This window comes from Lissotriton vulgaris, chromosome 4_1, assembly GCF_964263255.1.
Source record: "Lissotriton vulgaris chromosome 4_1, aLisVul1.2, whole genome shotgun sequence".
NCBI classification, from domain to species: Eukaryota; Metazoa; Chordata; class Amphibia; order Caudata; family Salamandridae; genus Lissotriton; species Lissotriton vulgaris.
The window spans coordinates 2,004,563,381-2,004,582,610 of record NC_141691.1 but is presented as its reverse complement, the minus strand read 5'-3'; the positions used below and the strand labels follow the sequence as shown (position 1 = coordinate 2,004,582,610).

The window sequence follows — 19,230 nt, the reverse complement described above, 5'->3', positions numbered from 1 at the left end:
AAAACAGAAATATGCACCCTACTTTTGAGACTAAAAGGATCTCAAACACCAAATCATTTTTTTCTTTTTTCAAAACTGCATCTTATCCACCATTCTAGAAAAATCTCACTTCTCAAACTGCCATTTCACATACAGAGACCATCTGAGTGCATCCAGACCTCCCTTCAAGATGCTTAGAGTTTGGATTGTTGGACACAGCTATATTTTCTGGAGCCAAAGGTATGCAGAAAACAGAAACATTGACAAAGACCTAGCTTTACCAAATATAGACATTAAATGGATTGGACAGAGAGGGTTAAAGTGGCTTCAATTGATGCCATTGGTTAAATCCTTTTGCATCTCCAACATCCTGACCTCATAATCATGCACTGTGGTGGCAATGACCTAAGCACTTTCACTGGGGTAGGTCTGGAAATGCTTATAAAGGACACCTTTACAGAATTAATGTCACTTTTCCCCCACACTACCTTTGTCTATTCTAACATATGCTAAAGGCAGAAATGGAACTGGTCCAATCAATTTTGTCCACAGATTGAGAAAGCTAGGAAACATGTCAATAAATCTTTTTCTGCTTTTCTCCAAGATTATAGAATGGGTTCCATTTACCATAACAATCTGCGTTTCAATATGGATGGCATCTATAGGAGAGATGGTGTACATTTTACAGATGAGGGTAACAGAGTCTTCCTCTTGAACTTTAGACTCTGTATAGGTACTTACTTGTAGGTACCAAAATCTCTCAATTAACACCAGGGCTCTTTTTAGAGCCACCTAAAAACTAAACACATAAGGTGATTTTCTGTGCAAACTAAAGAAAATCCAGTGGCAGGCAGGTGATTGGATGCTGGCCCTGGATGTCACGGCCCTATATACAAGTATACGTCATTGTGACGGAATTGGGGCCGTCAAACACTATCTTGAACGAAGGGACGCCACATTTGATCAGCACAATCATATGCTGATCAAAATGTTAACATTCTGCTTGGAACACAATGTGTTCATGTATAATAATCTTCTGTACAGACAGCGACAGGACGTAGCAATGGGGGCCAGTTTTTCCCCTAGCTTCGCATGTTTGCACATGGGAGCTTGGGAAGAATTGGTCCTCAGAACTTGCTTTGAGCGCGAGATGGCTAATAACGTCATTGCATGGTACCCCTTTATAGATGATTTGTTTGTGGTGTGGAGGGGCAGTCGTGAAGAAGCAGTGAAGTTTGTGGAAGGGATTAATGAAAATCAATATAACATCAATTTCACTGTCACGATGAATCAGGAGCAGGTCCCCTTCTTGGATATTGAAGTATATACCCATAATGATAAGCAGGAAAGTAGATTATTGCGAAAGAGTACGGCCGAGAACACCACATTACATGCCGACAGTACCCATCCTGCACATTTAATAAAAAGCATTCCGTACGGGGAGATGCTGCGCCTGAGAAGGCTGTGCAGTGAGGACAGGGAACTACTGAAAGCTCAGGAGGCAAGCACAGTCAGATTTTTGGAAAGGGGTTACCACATTAATACCATCAATAAGGCCAGACAGAAATCCCTAGAGATGGACCGCTCGAAGTTACTGGCCAAATATGATATCTCGGCTGAGATACCAAATCAAGAGGTACTGGCCAGTACGGATAAGATGAAGGGAGCTGATCCCTTCCGGGTCATCATAGGCTACTGCAATCAACATCAGAAAATTCGCAAAATAATCAACAGGAATTGGCCAATAGTATGTAAGGATCCTGTTATAGGCCAGGCCCTCCCAAGGAAAGCTTCTATCACTTTCATTAAAGCCCCTAATATGAGGGAGAGGGTGGTTGTCACGTGCCCAGAGATGCTAGACAATTAATTGTGGTTAAAAAACAATAGAGGGGTTTTTAGGTGTAAAACCTGCAAAGCTTGTACACACTGTGTGAATAAACTGTCATATAAGGACGGATTTAGTGATCGGGACCATCAGATCAGTAAATTATTAACCTGTAAAACTGAGTTTGCCGTTTACGTCCTGGAATGCCCATGCGGGCTCAGGTATGTGGGGAGCACAAAGCTCCCCGTACACAAACGAATACTGCAGCATCTTAGGGCAATATCATCTCAGGATAACACCTATCCGGTGGCGCGCCACTTTAAGTTTTTACATCATAGTAACAACAAAGAGTTAACGTATTATGTGGTTGACGCGGTCCCATCAAGCAGACAGGGGGCAACAGAGAGGCCAAGTTACGCAAACTTGAAACCAATTACATCTTGAGATTTAACAGTAAGCAGCCTGGGGGATTGAATCTTACTGAAGATCTTTTTACTTGTTTATATTAGGATGTATAAACGAGTAGGGTGATACCCCCATGAGTACCCTGAGAGTATGAGTTTACACATATGTACCAAAGAAATTTTCTGCTCTTTTAAAGGTTTTTTAAGAGTTTCTAGTATTTATTGTCTTAAATATTGTCTTGGATTTTAGTGTTTATTCACTGTAAATATGGGTACAGGAAAAAGGTATACTGTAAACTGATTGTAATGTGATCTTTTTTTATATTTCTTTTTATTGAAAAAAAACAAGCAAGGCATGTACAAAACATAGGAATATAAGGACTCTACACGGGTTGAGCATCATATCATCAAACATTACAATAAACAGTGTATTGACGAGGGAAGGGGGAGGAGAAGGGAACACAAAAATCCTACAAAAATTATCAGTAGCAATAAGGGATCAGGGGGAAAGCGGGACATCAAGGACCGCAGCCACAGGTGGTACACAGATGTCCCCCCTATATTGATTCCAAGGACCTCACACTTTATGCCATTTCGGGGGGCGACCCCGAGCCAGGTACACCGTTTTCTCCCAGAACATGCACCAATCCATGCTTTCTACCCATTGCTCAAGAGTGGGAGGCCTCTGGGATCACCACAACTGTGCAATGTTCCGTTTGGCAATCATGGCCCCTAGAGTCACCCATTGAGTCTGTGCCACATTATGATCAGTGGGCTCCCAAACATTCAGCAAACAGCGTCTGGCCTCCGGTAAAAGAGCCACACCCGTAACCACCTGCATCACCTCATAGACCCTACTCCAATAGTCAAACACTTCCCGACATTCCCAGATAATATGGAGGAACGTCCCCAACTGACCGTAACCCCGCTGACACAGACCCTCTTCAGAAAAACCCATCCTGACCAAACGGGGACCCGTGACATAAACCCTATGTAGTATTTTGAGCTGAACTAGTCTCAGTCGTGCCGGAATCACGACCTCCTTCGGTGAGGAAATCGCGGCCTGCCCGTCTTCATCGTCAAGCTCAAGGCCATCATGGGTCCACTGATCACGCATCTGCGATAGAAGGTCCGCCCTGTGATTGATCAATTTCTTGTACACCAGGGAAATGGTACTATCAGGCATATGGCCATCCAAGATATGATCCTCTAACGGGGTAGCCTCCGGTATCACCTCCCCTTCCGAGAAAACAGACATTAGCGCATGCCGGATCTGAGCATAATGGAAGTATTCCGTCCCTCCCAATTCAAACTCGGTCTGCAAGGTCGCGAACGATTTCACCTGTCCCTTCACCCATAGGTCTCCCACCTTGGAGATGCCGATGAGATCCCACTTGTCGAACCCTTTAGTGTTCCACAGTTTACCAAACTTGTCAGAGCCAAAAAGCGGGGTAGTCAAAGTCAGACAGTCCTTCCACCCTAACGAAATGGTAGCATCGCGCCAGATCTGCACAGCCGTCTTGGTTGGCCCTGTCAAAGTCCTCTCCACAGATTTAGTGTACAACACTCTAAAATAATTGCCCCCAGGAAGTAGCCACCTATCCATGGCGAAACCAGGGTTTAACTCAGGGCCGTACATACCGTGATTGATGGCTCCCAACTGTGAAGCCCAATAATATCTCTTAATATCAGGGAGAGAAATGCCCCCATCATACCAAGGGAGCGTTAATTTAGCGAGCGCAATCCGCGGTCTTCCGTCCCACAACAGTTTCCTTTGTAAACCCTCCACCACACGAAAATAACTAGCTGGGACGATATCAAGCGTGTTCTGAAGGGCATACAGAAAACGAGGGAGCGACATCATTTTAAAAAGGGCCGCCCGCCCGAGCATCGACAACAGGAGTTTCCGCCAGCCCGCAACATCTCGCTTCAGCCGAGTCAAAGGAGGGAGAAGATTCCTTTCGTATCGAACCATGGGGTCCCATCGAAACATAAATTCCGAGATACTTAAACCCCTCCTGTGCTATTTGAATGGGACAGTTACGCGGTAGGATCGATATCTCGCCACTAAGAACGTACAGATAGGACTTTGCCCAGTTAATGACCAAGCCAGAGTTTTTGCCGAAGGAGGTCAGAACATCACAAAGCACTACCAAAGATTTCCTGGGGGAGGTCAAATACAGCAAGATGTCGTCCGCATATAAGGAAATACGATCTTCAAACTGTGGAGACCACTTAATACCCTTCATCGAGGGCTCTCGACGTATCCAAGCCGCGAGAGGCTCAAGGGCCAACGCGAATAAAAGAGGCGACAGCGGGCAACCCTGGCGAGTACCCCGCCCAAGACAAAATGGCTCCGAGACGCGACCATTAACCACTATCTGGGCAAGCGGATCTGTATAGAGAAGACGCACCCAGCTGATGAAATCTGAACCGAAACCAAATTTAGCCAGCACCGCCCACAGATACGGCCATTCAATAGTATCGAACGCCATCGTGGCATCTAATGACGCCAAAATGGCCGATTCACTCAGCGTTAAGGCCCTCGCAATAGCCCCGTGCAGGCATCTAAGGTTCAACGCCGTATTCCTGTGCGGGATAAAGCCACATTGATCCGGGTGAATCAAATCACTAATAACCTTGATTAATCTATTAGCCAACAACTTAGCAAGAATCTTAGGTCCAGAATTTAATAATGAAATTGGTCGATACGAAGCACACCTATTCCTCGGTTTCCCTTCCTTATGAATTACCACAATCGACGCCAATCTCTGATCATGGGGAGGAGACCACGATCACGGGATTCCAGGAACATGTCTCTCAAATACGGAGCAATCCTATCCGGGCGAAGCTTGTAAAGCTCAATCGGGAGACCGTTGGGAACCATCGCCTTACCAGAGTTCAGGGAGCGCATTGCTAACGCTACCTCATCTGTAGTGATCTTACCGTCCATAAGGTCTCGGTCAGCCGCAGACAGGCACGGGAGCGTAATATCTCGCAACAACAGGCAGGAGTCCTCCTCCGGTCTATCCGACACGGAAGAGTATACTGAGCGAAAGTGATCAGCGAAGCATGCCACTATCTCCTGCGGGTCGGTTACCAGGACCCCACTCTCTGTCTCAATTTCCGGTACAACCCGACTAGCTCTATCTTTCCTGTCCAACCATGCTAAAAATTTGCTGGCCTTGTCCCCAACGTCATATAGACGCCCTTGTTGTTCCCGACTAAGGGCCTTCGCCCCATCCGTCACCAACGTTCTATATTCTAGCTGCTTCAATTGCAGGACATGCAATCTAGAGCGGGTAATCTCTTGATCCAGGTCCAATTCCAAATCAGCTATCTCCATCTCGATCCTCACCACGTCCTCTTCCTTTTGTTTTTTAACACCAGCAATTAAAGAGAGAGCTTGACCCCTAAGTACTACCTTGAAAGCCTCCCATAGCGATATCGAGGAAGAAACAGAACCCTCATTTTCCCGGAAATAATGTTCCAAAGCCTTTACAAGTGCACTGCGAGTCTTGGGATTACGAAGATACCAAGGGTTAATAGGAGCTATCCACTCTCAGAGCCCGGCGCCAGTTCAAACCAAAACCAAAGCGGAGAGTGATCGGAAACACCCCAAGCCATATGTCTGACCTCCGCAACATAGGACGCCTTTGCTGCCGGCACTAAGACATAATCTATCCTGGAGAGATTACCGTGGGCGCCCGAAAGAAAAGTATACTGTTGCTGAGTAGTGTGGAGCAACCTCCAGCAGTCCACCATTCCCATCGTGTCAATGAAGTCAGGCAGCCAGCCATGAGCCCTCCCGAGATCTCTAGGTGGATGCCTATCCAACACACCAGACACCACTGCATTAAAATCGCCACCCAGTATCAGAATCCCCCCAGGGAGATCAAGCAAAACCCGCCCCAGGTCAGCAAAGGTAGTAGACTGCAGGCCAGGAGGGACATAAACAGACACCAGGGAAAGCGTACGACCCTCCCATCATCCCGATATGGCCACATAGCTCCCTCTCTCATCGAGGACCGCTGACTCCACCTCGAAGAGAATTCTTAATGAGGATTCCAACCCCCCGGGACCCAGATGAGAACCCAGCATGAGCGACCAAACGATATCCCTTTCTATTCATGGCATGGCATGTATTACCAACTAAGTGCGTTTCTTGAAGTAAAACCACATCCAGAGAGTGCCGTTTCAGGAGTTGCAACACCACCCCACGTTTAATCTTATCCCCCAACCCATTAACATTCCAGCTCATCAACCTCAACCCCCTACCCCCCATCATAAAACAGAAAGAAGACCAACCCTCCATCCGAGTCCAGCACATCAATACAAGTGTCTTGCAATATAAGACCTTGCCGAAAAAAGAAACTGAAAACCAATACCCCCCACCCAAACAACCCGTTACAACACCCCCCACCCTGCACCCCTGCTCCCGACTATAGGGCCACCCCAACTCGCAGTGTGTCTGTCGCCCCCACATCTAAACTAAACTACAAAAAGTTAGGCTGAGGAGGAGAGAGACCCCTCGATGGCCCAAGAACCCCCCACCATACCATCTGCGTGAAAATGCACATATAGACTAGAACCACGACAATATGAAATACCCTAGCGTCCCCAGGAACCAGACCAATTGTGTTCATTCCTGCTCCACAGTTCCTCCCTCGGTCTCATCAGAATGTCTCTCCGGACCCTGCTGGGCCGGCAAAGTATCCAACCAATCGGCCACCACCTCGGGGTTATCAAAGAAATAGGTCCGCTCGTCATGTTTGATCCTCAACTTGGCCGGGAAAAGCATGGCATATTTGAGACCCAGGTAACGAAGTCTCCTCTTTACCCCCAGAAAACTGAGTCTTTGTTTTTGGACCGCTTGAGTGAAGTCCAGATAAAAGCTGATAGTTGAGTTCTCGAACTTTCAGGGCCCACCCGCTCGAGAGGCCTGGAGGATAGCGTCTATGTCTCGAAAGTTAAAGATCCGCGCTATAAGAGGCCTCGGCGGGGCGCCCGCTTTTGGTCTTCCACCAGGGATCCTGTGGGCGTGCTCCACCGTAAAGAACTTGCTCAGTCCCTTGGGCTTTAGCTGGTTGATGATAAGATCTTCCACGAAAAGGTCGGACGCTTGATCCTCTGCCCTTTCCGGAACTCCAATTATACAGACATTATTCCTTCAGGCCCTCCCTTCAAAATCCTCGAGGCGACGGGACACAATATCATTCGAGGCCCTCAAGTTTCGGACCTCGGTCTGCAACTCAACAACGTCATCCGTTAAACTTGATGTCTTTATGTCTAACGATTTGACCTTCTCATTTGTCTTTGTAAGGTCTGTGAGAACCAGATTCACCTCAATGGCCACGGTGTCCAACTTGTGTGCCACGGTCTCCATCTGCTTCCCGAGGGACGACTTAATGCCGTCAATGGCGGTCATAACATCCTGCAATGTCAAATCGGTTGCCGGGGCCGAGGAATCCTTCGCCTCTTCCAGCAACCTACCCGGTCCACTGGGTGATCCTTTATGGGCATATCGATCCATGACATTGGATTGGGTATATCCACCCCTTCTGGTGGTTTTCAACTTCTGTTTGTCCCCTTCCGATTTGCTCGCCATTTCAGGGCGATCTCAAGTCGATGCCCAGCTCAGGAGAAGGGGGAACAAGTCTCCAGTCTAGCAAGCCATAGATAGTATCTATCTTCCAGGATATTTGCCCAATGCCTCTTTTCCGCTCCGAAGTAGAAAGGCGCATGCACAAAACGGCCCCACGCACTTGAATTAGCCCAAACAAAGGACGGCGTGTCCCCAGGCTAAAGTTCGATGCATCGTATATTGTCTGAAACGCTCAGGCCCCAACAGGAATACGAGCTGCCGCAGTGAGGCGTCTCCGGACTCAAAACCAGTCCAAGGGCCAAAACCGAAAGTGAAAGTGGGACCGGACGGGTCGCCGCCGCGAACCTGTGCTGATGTTGTTCAATTACACCTCGGGCACCATGCCAACTCAAGCGCCAGGCATCCAGGGGGCGAAGGCCGCAGTCTTCTCCACGCCACAACTCCGGCCCCCAGGGTCCCATCGGGACGCAATTTCAGCTTTCACTTCTCCCGTGGTTCATCTACTCGGACACTCATCCGCAAACAGGATCAATGACAGGATATATGCGGGAGGGTACAAGGGTCTCGGGAGCCCTTAGCTCACGCGGCCATCTTGAATGCGCGCGAAGCTCCTCCTCCTGTAATGTGATCTTGCTCCCCCGGTGTATTTGGTTTGACCTACTCTGTTTGTTTATTTATTTGCTGAATCTCAATAATTAATATTGGATTGAATTGATTAAGTTTTGAAGAAGGGCAGTTGGCAAATGTACTTTTCTTCTCCCAAAGTATGAAATTTATGAAAATATTGGAAATAAGTGAACATGTCTAAACTTCTCAAGCATATGATATAAGATATATGAGTGACAATGGTTCCCTTGAAGTCCAACAGCGATCTCTTTGGACGTATTTTTGATCAATGCAGTGGGGCAACTATGTATGTGCAGCACCTTTTAACTTGATTGAAGAGACTGGGTTCAGTCAGACTCAATCCGTTTTTTTTATGTATCATGAAATTAGAATATTATTTTATGGTTACCACATTTGCACATTTGCACATATTTTTTGCTTGGCCTATCTGGTAGGGGTCATTATGATTGATTACATAGTAAAAAGGTGGGCACTCCGTTGGGGATTAAGCCCATAATTTTAATTATTGTTTTTATTGGGATTTAACCCGATATTGTGTTCAATGATATGTGATGAAATTATTAGTACACAATGTTATTTATTCATTTGTACTTTGCACAACTATTAAGTGCCGAAATGTAATTAAATAAGTTATAGTCTTTCTTCACTGCAGACTAAAATAATGACCCAATCAGTATGTAGCACTTTGCACTTTAAATACTCACTACAAACTCTGATGCGCTGTCATGTGATCAAGGCTTCGGCCGAAACGTTATGGCGACAGCTGAATAAAGAAAAGGCATCCTGATACTTTTGGTCCGTGTCTGCTTCCTAGTGCGTTGTCGTGAGAGGACGGGCATACGAGGGAAACGGAGGTCGAATATATATATATATATATATATATATATATATATATATATATGTTTCACCAAACGCACGAAAGCTTGAAAGGGCACACGAAGACGTCTCCACCATCCGGTTTGCTGCCTCGCGTTTAGCTCGCCTCTCAGTCGCCATCAATATTGTGCCATGCCGACGCGTTTCGAGGCTTCAACGCCTCTTCTTCATGGGCATACCAAACATACACTGATAATTCACCTTTGCGAAAACTTGCTTTATTTCAATTATCGCATCGCCGCCCTAAGTGGGCGTGGCCTTGATTATACGCCAATTAAGCATTATGGGACTTGCAGTCCTTAGTCGTGAATATGTATATATATTTTTAAGTTCTTAAGTAGGTTCAGAGTCATGCTGGTATTAATTTCAATGTTTATTTTGCAATTCTGAAGTAGGACTGGCAGCTTCAAGGCGGGCTCTTCATACACGCTGAAACGTCCTGCTAAGGCGGCATAGAAAGGTTCCACTCCACAGCCTTTCATTAAAATGAAATGGTGCTCCATTCCACGACTGGGGCAGCCGTGCACAAAATGTTTCACCAAACGCACAAAAGCTTGAAAGGGCACACAAAGACGTCTCCACCATCCGGTTTGCTGCCTTGCGCTTTAGCTCGCCTCTCAGTCGCCATCAATATTGTGCCATGCCGATGCGTTTCGAGGCTTCAACGCCTCTTCTGCATGGGCATACCAAATATACACTGATAATTCACCTTTACGAAAACTTGCTTTATTTAAATTATCGCCTGCCTTGAAGCTGCCAGTCCTACTTAAGGATTGCAGAATAAACATTGAAATTAAATACCAGCATGACTCTGAACCTACTTAAGGACTTAAAAAATATATACATATTCACCACTAAGGACTGCAAGTCCCATAATGCTTAATTAGCGTATAATCAAGGCCACGCCCACTTAGGGCAGCGATGCGATAATTGAAATAAAGCAAGTTTTCGCAAAGGTGAATTATCAGTGTATGTTTGGTATGCCCATGAAGAAGAGGCGTTGAAGCCTCGAAACGCGTCGGCATGGCACAATATTGATGGCGACTGAGAGGCAAGCTAAAGCGCGAGGCAGCAAACCGGATGGTGGAGACGTCTTCGTGTGCCCTTTCAAGCTTTCGGGCGTTTGGTGGAACATTTTGTGCACGGCTGCCCCAGCCGTGGAAAGGAGCACCATTTCATTTCAATGAAAGGCTGTGAAGTGGAACCTTTCTACGCCGCCTTAGCAGGACGTTTCAGCGCGTATTAAGAGCCCGCTTTGAAGCTGCCAGTCCTACTTAAGGATTGCAAAATAAACATTCAAATTATTACCACCATGACTCTGAACCTACTTAAGGACTTAAAAATATATACATATTCACCACTAAGGACTGCAAGTCCCATAATGCTTAATTGACGTATAATCAAGGCCACGCCCACTTAGGGCGGCGATGCGATAATTGAAATAAAGCAAGTTTTCGCAAATGTGAATTATCAGTGTATGTTTGGTATGCCCATGAAGAAGAGGCGTTGAAGCCTCGAAAGGCGTCGGCATGGCACAATATTGATGGCGACTGAGAGGCAAGCTAAAGCGCGAGGCAGCAAACCGGATGGTGGAGACGTCTTCGTGTGCCCTTTCAAGCTTTCGGGCGTTTGGTGAAACATTTTGTGCACAGCTGCCCCAGCCGTGGAAAGGAGCACCATTTCATTTTAATGAAAGGCTGTGGAGTGGAACCTTTCTACGCCGCCTTAGCAGGACGTTTCAGCGTGTATGAAGAGCCCGCCTTGAAGCTGCCAGTCCTACTTAAGGATTGCAAAATAAACATTCAAATTAATACCACCATGACTCTGAACCTACTTAAGGACTTAAAAATATATACATATTCACCACTAAGGACTGCAAGTCCCATAATGCTTAATTGACGTATAATCAAGGCCATGCCCACTTAGGGCGGCGATGCGATAATTGAAATAAAGCAAGTTTTCGCAAAGGTGAATTATCAGTGTATGTTTGGTATGCCCATGAAGAAGAGGCGTTGAAGCCTCGAAATGCGTCGGTATGGCACAATATTGATGCGACTGAGAGGCGAGCTAAAGCGCGAGGCAGCAAACTGGATGGTGGAGACGTCTTCGTGTGCCCTTTCAAGCTTTCGGGCGTTTGGTGGAACATTTTGTGCATGGCTGCCCCAGCCGTGGAAAGGAGCACCATTTCATTTTAATGAAAGGCTGTGGAGTGGAACCTTTCTACGCCGCCTTAGCAGGACGTTTCAGCGTGTATGAAGAGCCCGCCTTGAAGCTGCCAGTCCTACTTAAGGATTTCAAAATCAACATTGAAATTAATACCAGCATGACTCTGAACCTACTTAAGGACTTAAAAAATATATACATATTCACCACTAAGGACTGCAAGTCCCATAATGCTTAATTGGCGTATAATCAAGGCCACGGCCACTTAGGGCGGCGATGCGATAATTGAAATAAAGCAAGTTTTCGCAAAGGTGAATTATCAGTGTATGTTTGGTATGCCCATGAAGAAGAGGCGTTGAAGCCTCGAAACGCATCGGCATGGCACAATATTGATGGCGACTGAGAGGCGAGCTAAAGTGCGAGGCAGCAAACCGGATGGTGGAGACGTCTTCATATGCCCTTTCAAGCTTTCGGGCGTTTGGTGAAACATTTTGTGCACGGCTGCCCCAGCCGTGGAACGGAGCACCATTTCATTTTAATGAAAGGGACTTTGGAGTGGAACCTTTCTACGCCGCCTTAGCAGGACGTTTCAGCGTGTATGAAGAGCCCATCTTGAAGCTGCCAGTCCTACTTAAGGATTGCAAAATAAACATTGAAATTAATACCAGCATGACTCTGAACCTACTTAAGGACTTAAAAAATATATACATATTCACCACTAAGGACTGCAAGTCCCATAATGCTTAATTGGCGTATAATCAAGGCCACGCCCACTTAGGGCGGCGATGCGATGATTTAAATAAAGCAAGTTTTCGCAAAGGTGAATTATCAGTGTATGTTTGGTATGCCCATGAAGAAGAGGCGTTGAAGCCTCGAAACGCGTCGGCATGGCACAATATTGATGGCGACTGAGAGGCGAGCTAAAGCGCGAGGCAGCAAACCAGATGGTGGAGACGTCTTCGTGTGCCCTGTCAAGCTTTCGGGCGTTTGGTGGAACATTTTGTGCACGGCTGCCTCAGCCGTGGAAAGGAGCATCATTTCATTTTAATGAAAGGCTGTGGAGTGGAACCTTTCTACGCCGCCTTAGCAGGACGTTTCAACGTGTATGAAGAGCCAACCTTGAAGCTGCCAGTCCTACTTAAGGATTGCAAAATAAACATTCAAATCAATACCACCATGACTCTGAACCTACTTAAGGACTTAAAAATATATACATATTCACCACTAAGGACTGCAAGTCCCATAATGCTTAATTGACGTATAATCAAGGCCACGCCCACTTAGGGCGGCGATGCGATAATTGAAAATAAGCAAGTTTTCGCAAAGGTGAATTATCACTGTATGTTTGGTATGCCCATGAAGAAGAGGCGTTGAAGCCTCGAAACGCGTCGGCATGGCACAATATTGATGGTGACTGAGAGGCGAGCTAAAGCGCGAGGCAGCAAACCGGATGGTGGAGACGTCTTCGTGTGCCCTTTCAAGCTTTCGGGCGTTTGGTGAAACATTTTGTGCACGGCTGCCCCAGCCGTGGAAAGGAGCACCATTTCATTTTAATGAAAGGCTGTGGAGTGGAACCTTTCTACGCCGCCTCAGCAGGACGTTTCAGCGTGTATGAAGAGCCCGCCTTGAAGGTGCCAGTCCTACTTAAGGATTGCAAAATTAACATTGAAATTAATACCAGCATGACTCTGAACCTACTTAAGGACTTAAAAAATATATACATATTCACCACTAAGGACTGCAAGTCCCATAATGCTTAATTGGCGTATAATCAAGGCCACGCCCACTTAGGGCGGCAATGCGATAATTGAAATAAAGCAAGTTTTCGCAAAGGTGAATTATCAGTGTATGTTCGGTATGCCCATGAAGAAGTGCGTTGAAGACTCGAAACGCGTCGGCATGGCACAATATTGATGGCAACCGAGAGGCGAGCTAAAGCGCGAGGCAGCAAACCGGATGGTGGAGACGTCTTTGTGTGCCCTTTCAAGCTTTCGGGCATTTGGTGAAACATTTTGTGCACAGCTGCCCCAGCCGTGGAAAGGAGCACCATTACATTTTAATGAAAGGCTGTGGAGTGGAACCTTTGTACGCCGCCTTAGCAGGACGTTTCAGCGTGTATGAAGAGCCCACCTTGAAGCTGCCAGTCCTGCTTAAGGATTTCAAAATAAACATTGAAATTAATACCAGCATGACTCTGAACCTACTTAAGGACTTAAAAAATATATACATATTCACCACTAAGGACTGCAAGTCCCATAATGCTTAATTGGCGTATAATCAAGGCCACGCCCACTTAGGGAGGCGATGCGATAATTGAAATAAAGCAAGTTTTCGCAAAGGTGAATTATCAGTGTATGTTTGGTATGCCCATGAAGAAGAGGCGTTGAAGCCTCGAAACGCGTTGGCATGGCACAATATTGATGGCGACTGAGAGGCGAGCTAAAGCGCGAGGCAGCAAACCGGATGGTGGAGACGTCTTCGTGTGCCCTTTCAAGCTTTCGGGCGTTTGGTGGAACATTTTGTGCACGGCTGCCCCAGCCGTGGAAAGGAGCACCATTTCATTTTAATGAAAGGCTGTGGAGTGGAACCTTTCTACGCCGCCTTAGCAGGACGTTTCAGCGTGTATGAAGAGCCCGCCTTGAAGCTGCCAGTCCTACTTAAGGATTGCAAAATAAACATTGAAATTAATACCAGCATGACTCTGAACCTTCTTAAGGACTTAAAAAATATATACATATTTACCACTAAGGGCTGCAATTCCCATAATGCTTAATTGGTGTATAATCAAGGTCACGCCCACTTAGGACGGCGATGCGATAATCGAAATAAAGCAAGTTTTCGCAAAGGTGAATTATCAGTGTATGTTTGGTATGCTCATGAAGAAGAGGCGTTGAAGCCTCAAAACGCGTCGGCATGGCACAATATTGATGGCGACTAAGAGGCGATCTAACGCGCGAGGCAGCAAAGCGGATGGTGGAGACATCTTTGTGTGCCCTTTCAAGCTTTCGGGCGTTTGGTTAAACATTTTGCGCACGGCTGCCCCAGCAGTGGTAAGGAGCACCATTTTATTTTGATGAAAGGCTGTGGAGTGGAACCTTTCTACGCCGCCTTAGCAGGACGTTTCAGCGTGTATGAAGAGCCCGCCTTGAAGCTGCCAGTCGTACTTAAGGATTGCAAAATAAACATTGAAATTAATACCAGCATGACTCTGAACCTACTTAAGGACCTAAAAAATATATACATATTCACCACTAAGGACTGCAAGTCCCATAATGCTTAATTGGCGTATAATCAAGGCCACGCCCACTTAGGGCGGCGATGCGATAATTGAAATAAAGCAAGTTTTCACAAAGGTGAATTATCAGTGTATGTTTGGTATGCCCATGAAGAAGAGGCGTTGAAGCCTCGAAATGCGTCGGCATGGCACAATATTGATGGCGACTGAGAAGCGAGCTAAAGCACGAGGCAGCAAACCGGATGGTGGAGACGTCTTCGTGTGCCCTTTCAAGCTTTTGGGCATGTGGTGATACATACATATATATATATATATATATATATATATATATATATATATATATATATGTATATATATATATATATATAAATTACAAACATAAGGGTAACTCATTTTACTAACAGACATGATCGTCACACACCCTTATCTCCAAAATTCCTGGAAAATACAATTGTGCGCACATTTCTAATTGTGAAGTATACAATTAGGAGAACTTACACAGGGTTGTTGTTGTTCACGTTGTCTCCGACCCGAACTTCCGCACCTTTGAGTCGCTCAGGGCAGCAGTCAGCTCTGTTCATCACCACAACAGAACCGACTGGCTGACTTTGTCCCAAGTCCACTTTCCACCAAGGATTCACTTCCGCTTCGGTGTGGGAGCAGGTGTTGTCAATGTAGGCACCACTGGGCTTGTCAGTGAGGGGATAGATTGGCAGTCCACCATGTGGGTACTGGCTACTCTGGGAGGCTCTCCCCTTCAATGCCAAATTTTCACCTGAAAAATACATTAAAAAAGTCACAAGTGCCAGAAATCCATCCCCTTGTAGATATTCTTGCTACTGAGCTTGAGGGATCTTGCAGCGTTTTACTTTGGGAGCATTGAGCCCCACCTACAAAGGATTCACAGAATGATGTATAATTATCTTCCTAAATTAATCCCTTTTGAGCCCTCACATAGGGCCATATTACCAGGAAAGGCGTTAAAATTATCGCCGCTTTAGCGGCAGGAAACTGCAGCTAAAGCGGCGATAATGGGCTTGATAATTTGCCCGTGGGAACTCCAATAGAAGCCCATGTTCACACTAGAACATGGGCTTCTATGGGAATTCACAAGGGCATAATATTAAGCCCATTATCGCTGCTTTAGCAGCAGTTTCCTGCCGCTAAAGCGGAGATAATGTTAACGTCGTTTCTTGATAATATACCCCTAGGTCTGTTATTCGTGAGCTACTTGGATTTCACTTTTGCCAGAGAAATCTGATTGATCTGTTATAGAGTCATTACAGAAAGCAATCACATCACAATAATGTTATCTGTCCACCCAGGACGGTAGCAGGAAGAATCCATTCCCAAGGGGTCCTCACCACTAGTGCCTTGAACTTTAAGGGGGGGCATCAAGTATTGAAGACAAAAGTGTTCTTTTTAACTAGTCCTGCAGCACAAATTATCGACAACAATAGACATTCTTGAATGTTGCTTTGTTTTATGATGTCTGCTTTGGCTTGGAGATGTGCTGTGACATCATTTGGAAGAGGAAGAGGTGTGGTGCAGCGGCCAGAGCGGCTGACCCCGGAGCGCAAGGCTCACGGTTCGATCGACAGCAGCTCCGCTCAGCACCATGTGACTCTGGGCAATAGCTCACTGAATCTCCCCAATGGCCCCTTGCGCCTCGATACCCTAAGGATTGATATGTTCGTGCTTTACAAATATGGAATTAAATGTCAACCGAAATATCATCGCAAAAATGCTGTCTCACAATAAGATGCCGATCACAGTATTATAACTTCAAAAATATCGTGGACCAAAGTATTGAGGGTAAGTGTATCTTTTTTTACCTATTATACTGTTATATTGAAGTTTTAAATACTGTTTCTTTGAAAAATGGTTTTGCATTAAAGTGTTTTATTGTAAAAGTAAATATGATTGTTATTTCTATATTTTTAGGGTAGTTTGCTGAGTTGGCTGTAATGGGATATTTGGTTGGTAGAGTATATTTATTAAATACATATTAAATAATGTTAATAATGTATTTTGTTTTTATATGCATATACTAAGGCAATTATCTTTTAGGCATGGAGTACTGCATAAATTATGCAAAACAGGAAGCTGGGAACGTCGAGTAGTTCCCAAGTTTAGGTAGAGAGCAGCTCCTTTATATGGAGCAACCTACAACACCAGTGACAGTCTGAACCTGGCCACCTCAAATGTCTGTTTTTCCAGTATAAGTTTTAAGTTTAAGATTAGCACTGAACCATCACTGCTGAGATAGAAAGTGACAAAGCCTTTTGCCATTTTACAGCAAAAACTTTCAACCTAGGATTAGCTGAAAAATGATAAAAGGCTTTACCACTCCAGACACTGTATTACAGCTTTGGATTGGTAAAATACCATCCGAGCCTACCTGGAATGAATAAAAGCAACCCTGATACATGTTTCGCTCTAACTAGAGCTCATCAGAGAGACATAAGGGAGCACCCAGTATAAGTCATGACAATACCCTTTCAGGCTCAGAGTGGCACATAAATTATACAAAGAAGAAGAAGAACACCCTATGTCGTTCCCAAGTTTCGGTGGAGATCAGCTCCCTTATATGGACCACTCAACACCACCACAAGCACTGTGATCTGAACAAGAACCAGTTTCAGATGTTGACTGCATACAGTGTCCACACAGGTCTTATCTGGAAAATGCTTACTCATTTCGATGTGGTGGATGAACCGTTCACATCCACCGCATTACTTTTGTAGTAAACGATTTATCCACTGCATCGGTGAAGATCATTTCAGAATGCAAGGGAAAATCATCCCTCACATCAAACTTTAGATTTTTTTATATACTGCGACCCACAGAGCAGGCCATGTCTGAGTAAACAAAGTGTGAAAGCAGATGGCCTAATTAGGCACAGCCTGCTTTTACTTTGTTCAATGAACGGGGACCCCCAAGCCTTTGTGTGGGAGAGGTACCCCTGGAAAGGGGACACAATTGAAAACACTTAACCCCTTGTATGCGCATGATGGAATGGTTCAGTCATGCGCCATGGTGGTTGTGTGCAGAGGATGGACCCAGTCCGTCCGCTGCACACTACCACCAAGTCCCTCTGCTGTTAACAGTAGAGGGATTTCTGTTTCTTTTTTTCAGCCTTGGGAGCTGGGCAAGAGCTTCTCCAATAACCTCCCGAGGCATTTATTTTTTTGTGTAATGGCGGTTGGCTCGCATGGCGGCTAACGTCATTGGACTGAAAGAGAAAATTAAATGAGCCAAACTGCTCATTTCACTTTCGCTGACTACGTGCTCGCAGGGCTATCTCAGCCCCTCATGCACCTAGGCAGATAAGAGAGGTACTATTAGAAAGGGGAGACTCTCCCCTTTCCAATGGAACCCTTCCCTAGTGGATCCCTGCTTGGAGATCGCTGCAGGAGGCGAACCCCAAGTAGGGATCCACTCCATTAGGCACGAATGAGGGGGGAACGGCCCCTTGGGCAGGGGCGTTTGCTCCCCCCATATCTTTTGGCCAAAGCAGCATTTCTGCTCCACCTGGGGGCAAGATTGGGGAAATAACCCTAATCTGCCCTTTGGACGTGGGGCGGCAGAAAAAGAACTAGGCCCAAGGGATTATTTTTTGTTGGAAACATAGGGGTGGGGGCTGACCAAAATGGACATGCCAATGCCCCCACCCCCCAAAAAACTAAAGGACAATCTTTCTGCCCCCAGGGGGGATATGGGGGTTATTATCCCCGATCTGCCCCCCCACCCCCGGGTGTGGCAAAAAGCCCACTAGGCAAAGAGGGGTAGGGACTGCCCACAATTGGCATGCTAATGGCCCCACCCGACCATAATAATAACAGTCTTTATGCCGCCCCTGGGATGGCACATGGAAGTTATTAACCTAGATCTGCCCCCTGGTGCAGAGATGGGGCTGCCCAAAATGAGCATGCCAATGCCCCCATCCCCCAAACACAAAAGACACAGTATTTCTGCCCCCGAGGTGCAGATTGGGGTCATTACCCCCTATCTGCGCCCCCCCAGGGGCAGAGGGGGGACAAAAAGCCCACTAAACAACATAGATTTTTTTGTTTTTGTTTTAAATAAAAGAGTGATGAGGGCTGCCTAGAATGGGTAAGCCAAAGCCCCAAGCGCCCAAAAATGGCACATTCTTTCTGCCCCACCCAGGGGGATATAGGGGCAATAGCCCCCATCTGCCTGAGGGGGGCAGAAATCCCACTAGTGACTAGGGAATACTTTCTTTTCTTAGTATAGGAGTGGGGTCTGACCAGAATGGGTTTTCCAATGCCCCACCCCTCCATAAACAAGCATTGGCATAGCCAATAGGTCTTGCCTTTGGGACCTTATAAGTATTTAGTTATGCAGCCCAATATCCTTACTGCAACAACATTAACTGTTGCATGGCTAAATACTTACAAGGTTCCAAAGGCGAGACCTATTACCTATGTCAATGCTTGTCTTTGCATTCTGTGAAATTTAGCTGTGGTTTATGAAAAAAGCTACAAGTCCCAGA

At 45.9% G+C, this 19,230-nt stretch overlaps 1 protein-coding gene across 1 annotated transcript in view; it reads right to left on the bottom strand.

Moving 5' to 3' along the window:
• Nucleotides 1–19,230, bottom strand: part of LOC147724850 (fucolectin-4-like) — an 84,847-nt gene that overhangs the window by 31,687 nt on the left and 33,930 nt on the right. Inside the window, exon 3 of the mRNA XM_086966342.1 lies at nt 15,213–15,489. Coding sequence (XP_086822468.1) covers nt 15,213–15,489 — 277 coding nt within the window. The remainder of the gene's footprint in view (nt 1–15,212; nt 15,490–19,230) is intronic.